Here is a 13,884-nt window from a genome sequence, read left to right as displayed (position 1 = left end):
ACACTGTAACATGTTTTACGCTACTCATGTTCTAATGCATATTTGATGACCCAAACTCATGCTCCTAAAGAGGCCGAGAGGTTATGTAAGTTTTCTACATTATGGTAGAATATTTATCTGAAAACAGTTAATCTAAAGTATAATTACATTTTTCAGTAAAAAAAAAAATATAAATGTGTTTGGCCACAAAACAAGGATAACAAGCAATAACATTTGCAAATATTACTAAAACAAGGTGCTTTTTGCTGGAATACCTAGGATGATGTATGTGGAAGTGTTTTGAAGTGAAACACACAAAAATGTAATTCCTATGCAATTAACCTGCATTTTCATTTTCATTAAAAAAAAAAAGCATTTTCTACATGAAAGGTAAGAATATGACATCATAGGAAACATGTCCAGATTTAAAGACCCACAAAGGCCATGTTAGAAGGATGCAAACAGTTTCAGCTGCTGTTTGGTTGGGTTTAGACAACAAAACTAGTGTGCCCGGTTGGGAAAATATCACAGATTGAGTTAAAATACCCTGTCACAACATGTTTGAAGCTTCTCCACCATTTTCTGGGTTACTCGGCTAATCAATCTCATCCCATTACAATATAATTGGTTGACTTAAAAGAAGCAGTAAAGCAACAAAATAAATGGCAAAGCTGTGTTGGTTAGAAATGTATTACAAACAGCTTAGTGGAACAGGAAGATCGTTTTAAGAGACGGGGTTAATGCAAAAGTGAATCGAATATGGTACACTTGTCCTGCTTCTACTTTTTTTTTTTTAAGTTCAAAACCAGTGAGAGTCAATTTGGGGTGGTAAAATACACCCCCTGTCACACGTTTTAGGACACTGTCTCATTCAAATAAAGTAGAACCTGTCCTACAACTTTTGACAGGGGGTGTATTTCATCATATGGATGTGATCAGGGCAGGACTCTGATCATACATGTAAAGTTTCAGGCAGATTGGAGCATGTTCAGGGCATTTACACAGCATTTGAAATTTCATGGCGAAGGATCAAAATTCCAGAGGCCGCCACGGACACGCCCTTTGACTTTGGAAAAAGATTTTAATAACTTTGGATCATTAAGGCCTCCTGTATGTACTGGCCGAATTTGAGATGAATTGGAGTTTCCCCCTAGGAGGAGTTCGCTCTAGAAAAAAATGAAAAATGGGCATTCAACGCAAAAAAGCTCACTTCCTGTTGAGTTTGGAATGTGGCTGTCAGTGACTTTTTTGTTCAGCCTGATGTGCTGCATATGTGTACCAAATTTGGTAGATACACCCCCTGGCAAAAGTTGTAGGACAGGGTCTACTTTATTTGAATGAGAAAGTGCCCTAAAACTTTTGACAGGGGGTGTATATAGTGAAACCAACCAGTCGAACTTAAACCTCAGATGGATTTGTGGGACTACGAGACTTTTCAAGACAGCGATCACTAAAATAATGCACACCAATGCATTAATGTAATTTATAAAATCCCAGTGTATCGCTAGAGAATTTTTAGAGTCACCAAGTCAGTAAAAGCCTTGAGAAGTCAACTCGAGTTGCACATGTCCTCTAGTGCAGTGGTTCTCAACCCTGTTCCTCAGGACCCCATGTCCTGCATGTTTTAGATGCTTCCCTGCTCCAACACACCTGATTCAAATGATCAGCTCGTCAGCAAGCCTCTGCAGAAGCCTGATGACGAGCTGATCATTTGAATCAGGTGTGTTGGAGCAGGGAAGCATCTAAAACATGCAGGACAGTGGGTCCTGAGGAACAGGGTTGAGAACCACTGCTCTAGTGTATAGCAAATACACCCCAAGCTCGGTTTATATGTGTAATAGCAAGGCAAAATGAAAAGCATTTACGTGCAATACATGTACCTGAAATGTCTTCACTAAGCCTAGCCAACAAGTCACTGGACTGACACCTTACGCCAGTATTTTAGACCATAACATCAAAGCAAAACTTTCTGTTACAGCTGATGTGAAGTAAAATGGACTGGACTAAATGTCTTTTTCCATGAGACAGCTGGCCAAGAGGACATCATTGTTACAATAATTAATAGACACAAACAATCAACTGTCACACTCCACCTGAAGTGATAAAAGTATTCAAATATGTAGCTAACATGAGATAAGAGGAAATCCAATTAAGATACAGAAACAATGACATTACTCCACCAAACAATCCAATCTCACACACAACAGCCACATGGACCCAAAAGAGCTGCTTGAAAGGTTAAGATATATTAGTTAGGGATGCATGACAATATTGCCATTGGCCCCAAGTGAACATTGACAGGCAGAAAATGCCTGTTAGGCCTGTTATGTTTACAGTTTGTTTGAAATGTTATCTAAAAATAAATATGGCATTATTTACATGTAAGTTAAAGTAAGTGATTTGTTTAGCGTAGTGAATATGTACGTTTCATAAGCATAGTACTATATAGCAGCACATGCCAGTGGGTCATCACTATAAGAACAGGCATAATAACAGTAAATGCACAAAAGGAGAGACCCGATGTTTCAAGGCAATAGGTAGAAAAAATATGTGCACATATCAGCTTTGGCAGTTGTACGAAGTGATTCGGAAAATATCAGCACATCAGATATCAGCAAAAATCCAATATCATGCCTTCCTAATATTAATACTTCATAATGTCGACACACTAGTTGGTCAACAACATAACAAAATTCTAATAAATAAATATTCTGATGTCAGTGGTGGCGAGTGAACACTACAGAGTTCTGGTAAGCGCAAAAACATGAGCACAGTGTACTCCATGAGTAAAACATGACTACCCAGATGTCTAAATATGAGGCAATACGCTAGACATTAAGGTATTAGCTCCCTGCTGAGCAACATGTACAGTTCTCACACCAACATATACACTATCAGTCAAAAGTTTGGACATACCTTCTCATTCAATGCTTTTTATTTATTTGTATTGTTTTCTACATTGTAGATTAATGCTGAAGATTAACACATTTTGGTTACAACATAATTCCAAATGTATTCTTTTCATAGTTTGATGTCTTCAGTATTAATCTACAATGTAGAAAATAATTCAATAAAAACCACTGAATGAGAAAGTGCGTCCAAGCTTTTGACTGGTGGTGTACATAACAAGTAACTGTGTTGTATTCTACCTGTGTTACTCTAACTGAGCAAGAGATGCTGTTATATTCTTGATCTTGAATGAAATGTTCACATAGCAACATGAGTCTTAAGCATTTACGTATCGTCACTGTTGTTTCATGTGCTTCAGATCATGTGCTGGTCAAACCCAACTGTCCTGAAATCATACTATTATTCTTAGTAAGTTTGCATACCCTCAGAACACCCTGATGTTGCAAATAAGATGCTACAAAAATATTTTCAAAGTGAAAAACTGAAAACATGAAGATGTTTCACAATAAACCATGGGAATTACGACTTGCAGAGAATATACAGTGTGAGAAAACCATTTCGGTCATTTGGAGTTATAGTTTCAGTTTTTCATTTTGAAAAACAATTTTAATGTTTTAATTTTGTACTGTCTAATTTCAAGTTGTAAACTGTGAAATGGATTCCAAACTAAGACAATATCAAGTAATGTCTCTACCTGATGTGCTACAATAAGAAGTCTGGTGATATTATACGGTGTTTTTTTTTTTTTTAATCAAAGAACAAACACACAACGAGATCAAACTAGCGTTTACTTGGTCCTAAATATTATTCATTGATGCCAGTTAGGTACTTTGATTTTACTGTGGGAAATTGTCTTTCACTTCACCACACATCATTAAAGAAAACACAGGACACTGATACTGAGACACAGTATCAACAAACATGATCTTTGAAAAAAAAGAATCAAATACAGGGGCTAGATGTAAGATTTAATGTACTTTGAATGCAATATTTACTTCGAGCTCCATTTTTGTCCAAAATGAATGTGTTAACAGCACATTAATGAGCCACTCCTGCACCCCGGGTGCCATTTTTCTTCATTAACTTTAACACAGCAATAGCATATACACTGTCTTGTTAAATACACACAAGAGAACTACATGTTACCTGAAAATAGTCCACAATAAATGCACAATAGCAAATTTCACTTGTTTAGGTAAAAACATTGGGTTTTGGAAAATGACTTTGTAAGTGTGTTTGCAACCCTTATTAAGGCGGCGCTTTTAGCTGCGTCCTACAGACAAGATGTAGAAAGTTTAAACAATTTTTTACCACAGACATTTTGATATTTCACACTACGAAAAACACAGGCGTTACTAACGTTAACAATAGCTTCTAGGATGATGAGAGGGAGCAGTTAAATATTTTGATGCCAGAATATTTTCAATATTGTGAATATGAACATAAAGCATAAACTAACAAAAAACCCATTCTTGTTGAACTCCAGTCACTAAATATGTATTGGGTACCAGCCCCTACTAACACACAGATGAGCCGTTGATAAAGAGTCCATTTTTATTTATATAAGTGGTCCATATTCATTAGTCTATCACTGATTTATGTGCTTAAGCTAGACAGCCCCATGGTTTTGTATGTGTGTTTACAAACCACTGACCCCTGAGCCCATGGTAAAGCTTGGCACAAGGTCAGCTGTGAGTCCTCTCACTGTAACAGAGAAGCACCCACAGATCCTCCACATACACGACCCGGTCTCGAGCTGTGTGGCTGGCTTCATGTGCTGAGTAAGTACTGTGAGAGAACAGAGGTAAGGGGCCGAGGCGGGAACCCTTCCAAAAGGACGCAGAGTTCTCCGATCACGGCAGGACGCAGCGTCATCTTTTCTCTCTGTCTCTCCGGTAACGATAGAGACAGTGGTGGGGTAGATTAAGTGATGTTAGCAAGGCTATGATGGTCATTTTAACTGTCTATATGCGGCTACATGTGCAGGAACCCATAGGAGGCCATGCCAGCCAGCGCAGGAGACACAGTCTTTATGGAGCAGCCATCTTCTGCACTCAGTGTCAATCCTTTCAGCTTATTTTTCTGCTATTTGGCATGAAAGGTTATACAAATTACACTGATGATTCACAAGTAAAGCAGTATCCTGTTCCATTCCGTTTTCACTTTAAGCTGAGATGTCATTCTAGGTTCAGGCTTCTCCATGACTCTCTAAACAGTCACATGACAGACAGAACATTAACAATATTGTTTAAATTGAGGAAATTTAAAACACTGAAGTTTACTGTTTCCCCTGCTCACTGGGCTAGTGGTGGAAGGAGCTATTGGTTTATCTGTGTGGTTTAACTGTGGTCCAGAGCCTTTGTTGCATGTTGCACTCGTTTCATGCCTCCTGTCTGTGCCCACTGTAAACTAGCTCATGAAAGCATAATAACAAGAAAAAAAGAAGTGTGACACTGCACTTCCAGGTCCCAGGACATGTTAGGACAGATTTTTGTCACTAAGTCACTACTGAACATTCTGGGCATAAATATCATTATTTTTCTTTTTTTTCATAAATCGAATCACTGGTTGTCGGAACACCTATTGTGTAGCTGTCAAATGAAAAAAAATGTATGAATGATTTAAATTTTTAATTAAGTTCATAAAGAAATGTCAGTAAAAAGATTTTAGTTACAATGTAACACATTGTTCAATAAAACACACACTTTATAGTACATGTACTATACAGTGTGTATTTTAATGAACTACAGCTATAAAACAGACACTTAATCACTCAAACACCAAAAGGGATCATTATTTATCAAAGCAATTTTATTCTATTTCACCAGCATTGGAGACACTAAAATAGGTAATTAGATGTTAACAACAGCCCTTAAAAAAGTTTGCTCTCAATATATTAATAATACAATTTTTCCGCTACAGTCATTCCTCTTTCATTTATAATTTCTCAAATGTTTTTTTAACCTCTCAAAATCAAATAAAACAAACAAATATCATTAACAAGTCTTTGCATTTCAAAAGCCAGAACCACATAATGTGTGAAAGAAAAATCAACTATCAGTGTGGTTGCAGATACCTTTTCTGTCAATGTACTAATTTATTAACTGACAATATTTCAGCACTATATTATACAAACCAAAATGGAATGTCAAAATAGATGTGACAGAACTTAGAGGTGCAGGCAATAAGTCAAATGCTGGATTTTTGGAAGATATTGGTTCAGCTAACCTGTCATCCACTGTCTTGTAATTCAAATTAATCCATAAAATCTTACATCAATGTCTTAATGAGTGGAATGCATGAGGAACTACAAACCTCTTTCTCTTTGACAACAATAAGTATTTTTCAGTGCTGTTTGAGTAATGCTGCAACTTTTGATTATTAACTGCATCTGCACTCCTGACATAGTGGAAACAGGATCTTTGGTGTTCACGTGAATTAAGAAGTATTACTACACTGTAGTGTACTGCTTAGCTGCCAAATAAGACACATCCTGCACTTCTTCTTCCTGCACGGAATGTAACACAGTTGAAAACACAAGCAAATACGGCTGCAAGAATTTTCTAACTAATTTTGGAAGCTAAAATAATATCTACACCAAAGTGTCATCATAAAGCACCAACATTTTTGCCCACAGATTGCCCACAACATAGTCCTATAAAGAGTAATCTTTCAGCTCTTCAGCATCGTGGCTGACTACGTCAAGGTGTCTGGCTCAGTGGGAGGGTCTAGACTATAGCATGATAAACCTTAAAATACATTTCACACATGGACAACCAAGATGCTTAATGAGGATTTCCTGATTAGGTAATATGCTGTTGTAGGGCTTGTCTTCAAGGGCTGTGGTTGTAATTAGTTACACTGCTATCTTATGAATATTTAATAATACAGTATATGCTACAAAAAATAGCGTGTAAAAATCTATAGTCTAATGAATTTCTTAATGTATTCAATAAAAATTAATGATTCAAAACATAAGGAAATGTAAACAAATCCTCTCAGGATGTATTCTGAGATGTAAACACATTTAAGCAAGGCCAAAGTCTGATAAACTTCTGCAACTCCTTTTTAAAAAAATGTTTGTCAAGGAGAACAATGAGTAGCGTCACACTTAAACACTGGTATAAATTAATGACTTCTCTGCTTACATTTTAAGCTTTAATATAAAAACTGACTATCAAATAATCAAAACCACTACTGACAGAGTAAACATCACACAATAAATGATAATGCACTGATAGATTTTTCCACGGTGCAGCTTTAGGCCACTGAATCGCCTTAAAGAAAATGAGTAAGCTGCTCATCAGCCTGACTTAATTTCCTACTGAGAAAATAATGATTAAAATATTTATTTAAAAATTGCAGCTACAAAAATGTTTTTTATCTGACATTTTGCTAATGTTCATACACTGCTTGGGGGCTGAAAGCAAAAGAGCACTTCCTGTTTTAACCAGATCACAGTTTTTTTTAAAGATCTCATCAATCTGAATCCACTACAATGTGTCATTACATATTTACAGTGTATACCTAGAGTCAGCAATTTAAATAGTTGAAAAGCTCAAACATCAAATGATGTTCCAATGTGCCCAACAAAACAGATAAATGTACAGCTCTATGACATGAGTAAAAACTATAGTTCAGGTTCTATCTGTGCTCTATTTTTGTCATCATCTCTCCTGAATATCATCAACAATACATTTGTGACTTAAACTGGGCAAATGCAAATTGCCATCAGCAAAAATGGGGCCTTACTGACTGATCTACATGCCAAGAGCCCACCTGAGCTTTACTGAGGCAGAGGGCATGGAGAACATTCGGTGTGGATAGGATGTTGCGCTGTCAGGGTAGCAAAGCATGGTGTGAGTGTATGGCAGAATAGCAAACCAGAAAATGTTCTCATGATGTAAACTAATCTTAAATTAGCTGTATCAGACACAATCTGTAAATACAAGGAAATAAAAGAGTGTGCACTCGCTGTATGTCTGGCCTTCACTGCTGCAAAGGTTTACATGTCCTTTACATGATTCACTGTAGCCTCCAAAACCAAGCAATGAAATTCAGACTGGTCAAACCAAAAAGAATCACAGGGATCACACCACCTGTGAACCTGAAAACAACACCGCCAGTATAACAATATAACCTTGAAAATGTAATTCAGGATGTCCCCAAGCCAAGTGATGAAATGGAAGCTGAGTGATGACATCTCACCCACTTTCACCTATTCGATTTTACTGCCACCACACCCACCATCAACACCATTTCTTAGTCAATTGCTTCCTTTGCCATGGTGCCCTCCCTCCTCCTCACCTGCTATGCCTGTCTGACCTCTCCATCCATCCCCCCCAACCCATCCCCTCATCTCAATGAACATTCCCTGGTCACCTCTACTCACCTGTTCTATCTTGGCCAGCCATTCTTTATTGCGGGCCAGTTCTGCCATAAAGGCCTGGTGCTTCAGCCACTTCCTGTGTAGCTTTTGAGCCTCGTCCCGCGCCGTGTCTCGGGCCATAAGCATCTTCTCTTCCACCCGCTGTCCCAATCACTCAGCTAGGGGAGACAAAAATAGCCACCATCAGGAGCCCAACGCTCGAGCCAACCCTTCTTCCCCCCTTTCCCACAGGACGTCCTGCCTGCCTCCTCTACGCAAGAGCCACCCGCTCTGCTCTGCAGGGGCCTAGGTACCTGTGCTGTCACCACCCACCCCAACCCCCACCAGACACCCTTTTCTGGGGAAAAAAAATCAAGATAAGCACCTCAGCAGCAGTGGTAGCAATAGAAGCACTCAAGCCCTTCCTTTGGGTCGCCCCTGGGTCCTCATGCCCTACCGCTTCATGGGTCTTGCGGTCCTGATGCTGCAGTGCCTGCTAGCCAGTCTCAGAGAAGGCAAAAACAACCAGCGAAAAAGAGGAAATGCGCCAATGACAACACTGGTAAAGAATGACACACACATCCAAGACTCCTTGCTGGTTACGGGTTTTCTTCTAGCCGCCGATGTCAGTTACAATCCAGCCATCAGTGCAGGTTTAGATGTAGCATAGCCACAGAGGAATCCTTCAGCCGGGGCAAAACCTGACCATCCACCACTCGTCAGTCCCGGTCAATCTGTAGTCCTGTCTAATGATGCTGTAGACAGGAGGAGGAGGAAGCGTTGGAGTGGGAGGAGCAGGGTGAATGGGATGCAGAGGCAGTGCAGAGGAGGCCGGATAACATAAGCTATCCGCTCTTGAAATGCATCGTTCCCACCGCTGCAAAGATGCACACGCAGGCTTGTGTGAGATAGTACACTATTTGCTCTCCTCAGTTCCCCTTCCTCGAGTCCCTGAACAGCTCAGCCGCGGTTGGTGCATGCTGCTGCAGTCCTTGCCTCTCAGCTACGCTCCTGTGTGTGCTTGTGTGTGCTTGTGTGAGTGAGTGTGTGTGTGTGTGAGTGTGTGTGCAATCACAATCAGCACTGCAGTGCCGGAGCAGAGAGAGAGAGTGAGAGAGAGTGAGAAGGAGGGGAGAGAGGGGGGAGGCAGTAAGAGGAGAGATGGAGAGGAAGACAGAGAGAGGAAATGGAGAAAGGGGGAGCGCCAGAGCAAAAAAAGAAGAGGAGAGCAAGTCAAAAGAGGGAAAAGATGGTGTTAGTGCAGGGAGGGGGGTTAGTGAAACAGAGAAAGGAAGAGAGCCTGCGTCATCCCTCAGTGTCACCAGGGACATTTCTCTGCACTAGAAATGACTGCACTCGGAGCGGGAGCAGGATTTGGGAAGGAGGGGGGAGGTGTCGTTTTAAAACAGCTGAATGAGAGGGAAGGAGGACACATGCACACATGGTCCACGGTGCAGCTGACTGATTCGAATCACTGTTCACAGACCCCCTTTAAAGGAGCCTGCATGTGATTCTTCTGCTGCAATTCAGGTACAGACGGTGCACACGTCTCACTCAGGCTAATGCCGCTCCCTCAGATCTGAAATATAACTAATGCAATTACATGTTATCACAAAACTGGTTCTGACTCAGTTCTAATGTTAAAGGCTGTTTTCGTGGTGCAGCATCGAAAACATTTTTTATTTATATACTGCTCTTTAAAAATACCAATTTTATCAAACTGAATCACCAAAGCATCCAGTGGCGATTAAAGTTTCATGAGTAGAGGCTGAAGTGGAGCACTACCCTAAACCACCAAGTTTTGTTTTTTTGACCGTTTGTGTACTTCTTTTTTTTATTTTGTCTGAGTGTGCATTTAGTTTATAATTTAATAGATTGTCCACATCTTCAAGAACCAATAAATCCCAGTAGTAGTATTACTACTACTATTTTGTTGTTAATATCTTCAACATTATAGTACTCAGTGGTGTACAGGATTACACAAAACACCACAACTGTATTGTAACTGTCATCCTCATACCACATCAAATCTGACAAATATTTTCACAAAATATAATTAAGGAATTTAGCTTGTACTGTAGACGTAAATTTTTTGATTTGTTGTCTCATCCAATTATGAATCAAACAAGCAATACTGATGTTAACATACACAATATTATGAAACATCAATAATTTAGACTAGCTGTGATTTTGAAAGTGGTGCAGTGACTGCAAGGTTTTAAAACTTTTTATGTTAGGCTGCACCATTCATTGCACAAATAATATTAAACACCAATTCAAAATCAGGTACTAAAGAGTCTAGGCTCATATTACGAACCTTAAGTAGTGCCGATGCAATTCAAGCACAGCATACATGTGTTTTCAAACTTGACGTGAATATAACTTTCTCTCCAAATAATGCTTGAATGCGAAGTGGTACCACAGTCTACAATAAACAAAAATAACAAGCAGAAAATGTGGCCAAGCAGACCTAAATGAAGAATTACTAAAAGCATTACATTATCAAATCTGAGACCAAGGTTTGTTTAAAGTCTAGTCCATTTACCCCCTACACACACAATAGACTCACTATATGGAATAAAGAACTAAACACTGCACTGAACTGCACTCTACACTCATCCTGCTGCTCATGTGCACTAACTCTGTTTACATATTTATATCTTTTTAGGATTTTTAAAAATTGTATCTGTATATAGTGTGCCTTTTTCTACTTTTTTACCTATGGCTGGGAGTCACCAATCATAATTTTGCTGTGTGGAAACACAATGAGAATAAAGATTCTTGATTCTTCATTATATTTACAGGCATACACATAACCCAATCAAACACATCTGACAGCAAATGATATTAGAAGGGTCATATAGGCCCTGCAGGGCTGTGTGTTAGTCTGTGTTTTACTACCGTACTGTGGTGCTTTGAGCAAAAGCTAATGTCAGCATGCTAATATGCTCACAATGACAACGAGGATATTTAATGCTGTATTTGGGCATAAACAAAAGGATTAGGCAATTTACAAATAATTTACAATTTGAAATTTTTCACAAAATTTATCACTAAATACTTAGTGTCTCTTAAAAATTTGAAAATTCATCTGAAAAAGTAGGTTGAGCTTGAAGACCTGTTCCTTTTTTTCCACCATGCATCATGTTACCTCATAAGAGTGTTGTCTCTGCCTCAGTGCACTGTACAGTAGAAGGTGGCAGTGAGTCTGGTTGGCTGTGATTGAGAAAGTTTGTCTTTTTTTGTAAATTGTGTTTTCATCATGATGAAATATGGCAGTTGTGCAGCATGCACAAACTTCAGTCTGTTGGGACATCAAACCCACCCTTTTCCTAACAATGGAGCTGCTTAGGCATCAGCAGCAGCTTTGTGTCCAGCACCGGCAGGAACAATGGTCACAGACCCGTCAGATACTTAGCTCAACCACTAGGGAAACTGTGCATTATATGTCATCTTTTATGTTTAGAAACTTAGAAATCACTCAGGTCTTTCTCACCCTTCTGTCACATGACTCCATAAAACGCAGTGTTGATTTATGTTCGACAAGCGAGGTACAACTGTTACCATCTGATGTTGGGGAAATAGTCTACTACTACTTCGGCACTAAATGACCAATGCTAGTTATAATATCACCGATACAGTCAGGGGCTATAAATATGTGGACATCAACATAATTTTCTGCATTTTTGCTCTGTACAGCACCACAACGGATTTGAAATGAAACAATGAATATTTGCAGACTGTAAGTGCAGACTTTCAGCTTCAATTTGAGGGTAATTACATCCAAATCAGGTGAATAGTGTAGGAATTACAACACATTTTATATGTAATCTCCACCTTTAAAAGAAACCAAAAGTAGTATCCAATTGTTATTGGCTGTTCAGCCATTCCATGGCGAGGTGTGTTATTCCCATGTTATTTCATTTACAAGGAGCAGATAAAAGGTCAAGAGTTCATTTCAAGTGTGGTATTTGCGTTTGGAGTCCAGTGAGGTCAACTCTCAAAATGTAGTCAACAGAGCTGTCACTATCAGTGAAGCAAGCCATCATTAGGCTGAAAAATCAAAACAAACCCATCAGAGTGAAAGCAAAAACATTAGGCCAAATCAAATGTTTGAAACATTCTTAAAAAGAAAGAACACACTGGTGAGTTCAGCAATGCCAAAAAATCCGCAAGACCACAGAACACAAGTGTGGTGGATGACAGAAGAATCCTTTCCCTGGTCAAGAAAAACTCCTTCACAACAACTGGCCAGACCAGAGCACTCTCCAGAAGGTAAGCATATCTGTGTCAAAGTCAACAATTCAGAAAAGACTTCACGAGAGAGAATACAAAGGGTTCACCACAAAATGCCGTGGTAGATCGCTTTGAGCTACGCTCAAACGCTCAGGTTGCTTAAGCATAGAGCACACTTGCAATTATCTTGACGACTTGAACCTGTATTGAATTAGCCTGATTGTGTGAACTTGAACTGACCTTTTTGAAACCACTTTAGCCTTGACTGATTGGTTCATTCAATTCCTGTGCTGGACCCCTGATCCTCTTCCTACTCTTCCTAGAGTGCTTGCGTGCTTTATGGAACAAGCCCCACGTGTGTTTTATCTCCATGAACGTAATTACCCACAGCAACGCAAAGGAGACATTCACGTGGTAAACAATCACAACTAAGATGAGCAGAGATATGCAACATTAACAAATGGCTACTACACACACACACACACACACACACACACGAAGAGTTCATTTGCAAAAACAGATAACTCTGTTTTGATAAATTTTCAGAAAACTTTTTTTGTTGTTTACTTGAGATATCAATCAAGTTCAAGTTGAGTGGATTTGACTCAGTAGAAAAATACATGACAAAATAGAGAAAAATAAATTATTAGTGTTATTATTATCTCAAGTAAACAATAAAAAAAATTTGTTTTCTGAAAACGGAGTGAAAATGAACTCTTCACGTATATATATATATATATATATATATATATATATATATCTTCTTCATTCTTTTCCTTTTGGCTTTTCCCACACTTCAGCCCAGTAGACAGTAATGCGCAAATGAGCTGGTTTAACCAACATGAACTCCAAAAGAAGAAGAAAGGAGATGAACGCCAAAGAAAAAGATGGCGGCCCAATGTGTGTGAGAGTGGGGGGCGAATGGCGGCGAAGCTCCTGATGTTTAACAAAGCCTTTCTTTACGTTCAGCCTTATTTTGAACACAAATTCACCTTCCTGTCCTTCACTCCTTTCTTGTCCTCATTCCAGCTGCTTATAAGTTTAGACACATCCTTTGCTAGACAGCCACAGCGTGGAATCGTTTTCTTTCATCTTTACGTGAATTTTCGGACTTTTCAGCAGCGTCTTCGTCATGTCAAGAAACCTCTTCTTAGAGAAACATTTCCTGTGCCGCTGAATTGGTCACAAAATAAAAGCCCATAGCATTACAAATACGTCTTCAAAATAAAAGCCTGAAGGGAATGGTTATTTTAACACTACACTAGCAAAACAAAGGCTTGCCAAACTTGATGAACTGATCAACAGACCTTTATAAGAGTAATTTACACGTGATTCAGAATAAATACATAACGTGCACATGTATAACACATGCCTGTGCTTAGCACAAGCTC

The 13,884-nt window shown here is 39.0% G+C and overlaps 1 protein-coding gene across 2 annotated transcripts in view; it reads right to left on the bottom strand.

The window, feature by feature from the left end:
- sptbn4a (spectrin, beta, non-erythrocytic 4a) overlaps positions 1–9,508 on the bottom strand; it is a 32,551-nt gene extending 23,043 nt beyond the window's left edge. Inside the window, exons 1-2 of one of the 2 annotated variants that reach the window (XM_022220758.2) lie at positions 8,643–9,508; positions 8,282–8,436 (exon numbers count right to left, since the gene is read on the bottom strand). In XM_022220758.2, the coding sequence (XP_022076450.2) occupies positions 8,282–8,404 (123 nt within the window). In that variant the 5' untranslated portion in view covers positions 8,405–8,436; positions 8,643–9,508. Of the gene's footprint in view, positions 1–8,281 lie in introns of both variants that reach the window. The other variant, XM_022220757.2, reaches the window with a different exon arrangement.
- Positions 9,509–13,884: the final 4,376 nt, after the last annotated feature.

This window comes from Acanthochromis polyacanthus, chromosome 17 (assembly GCF_021347895.1).
Source record: "Acanthochromis polyacanthus isolate Apoly-LR-REF ecotype Palm Island chromosome 17, KAUST_Apoly_ChrSc, whole genome shotgun sequence".
Taxonomy (NCBI): domain Eukaryota; kingdom Metazoa; phylum Chordata; class Actinopteri; family Pomacentridae; genus Acanthochromis; species Acanthochromis polyacanthus.
This window is presented reverse-complemented; position numbering and strand designations above follow the sequence as displayed.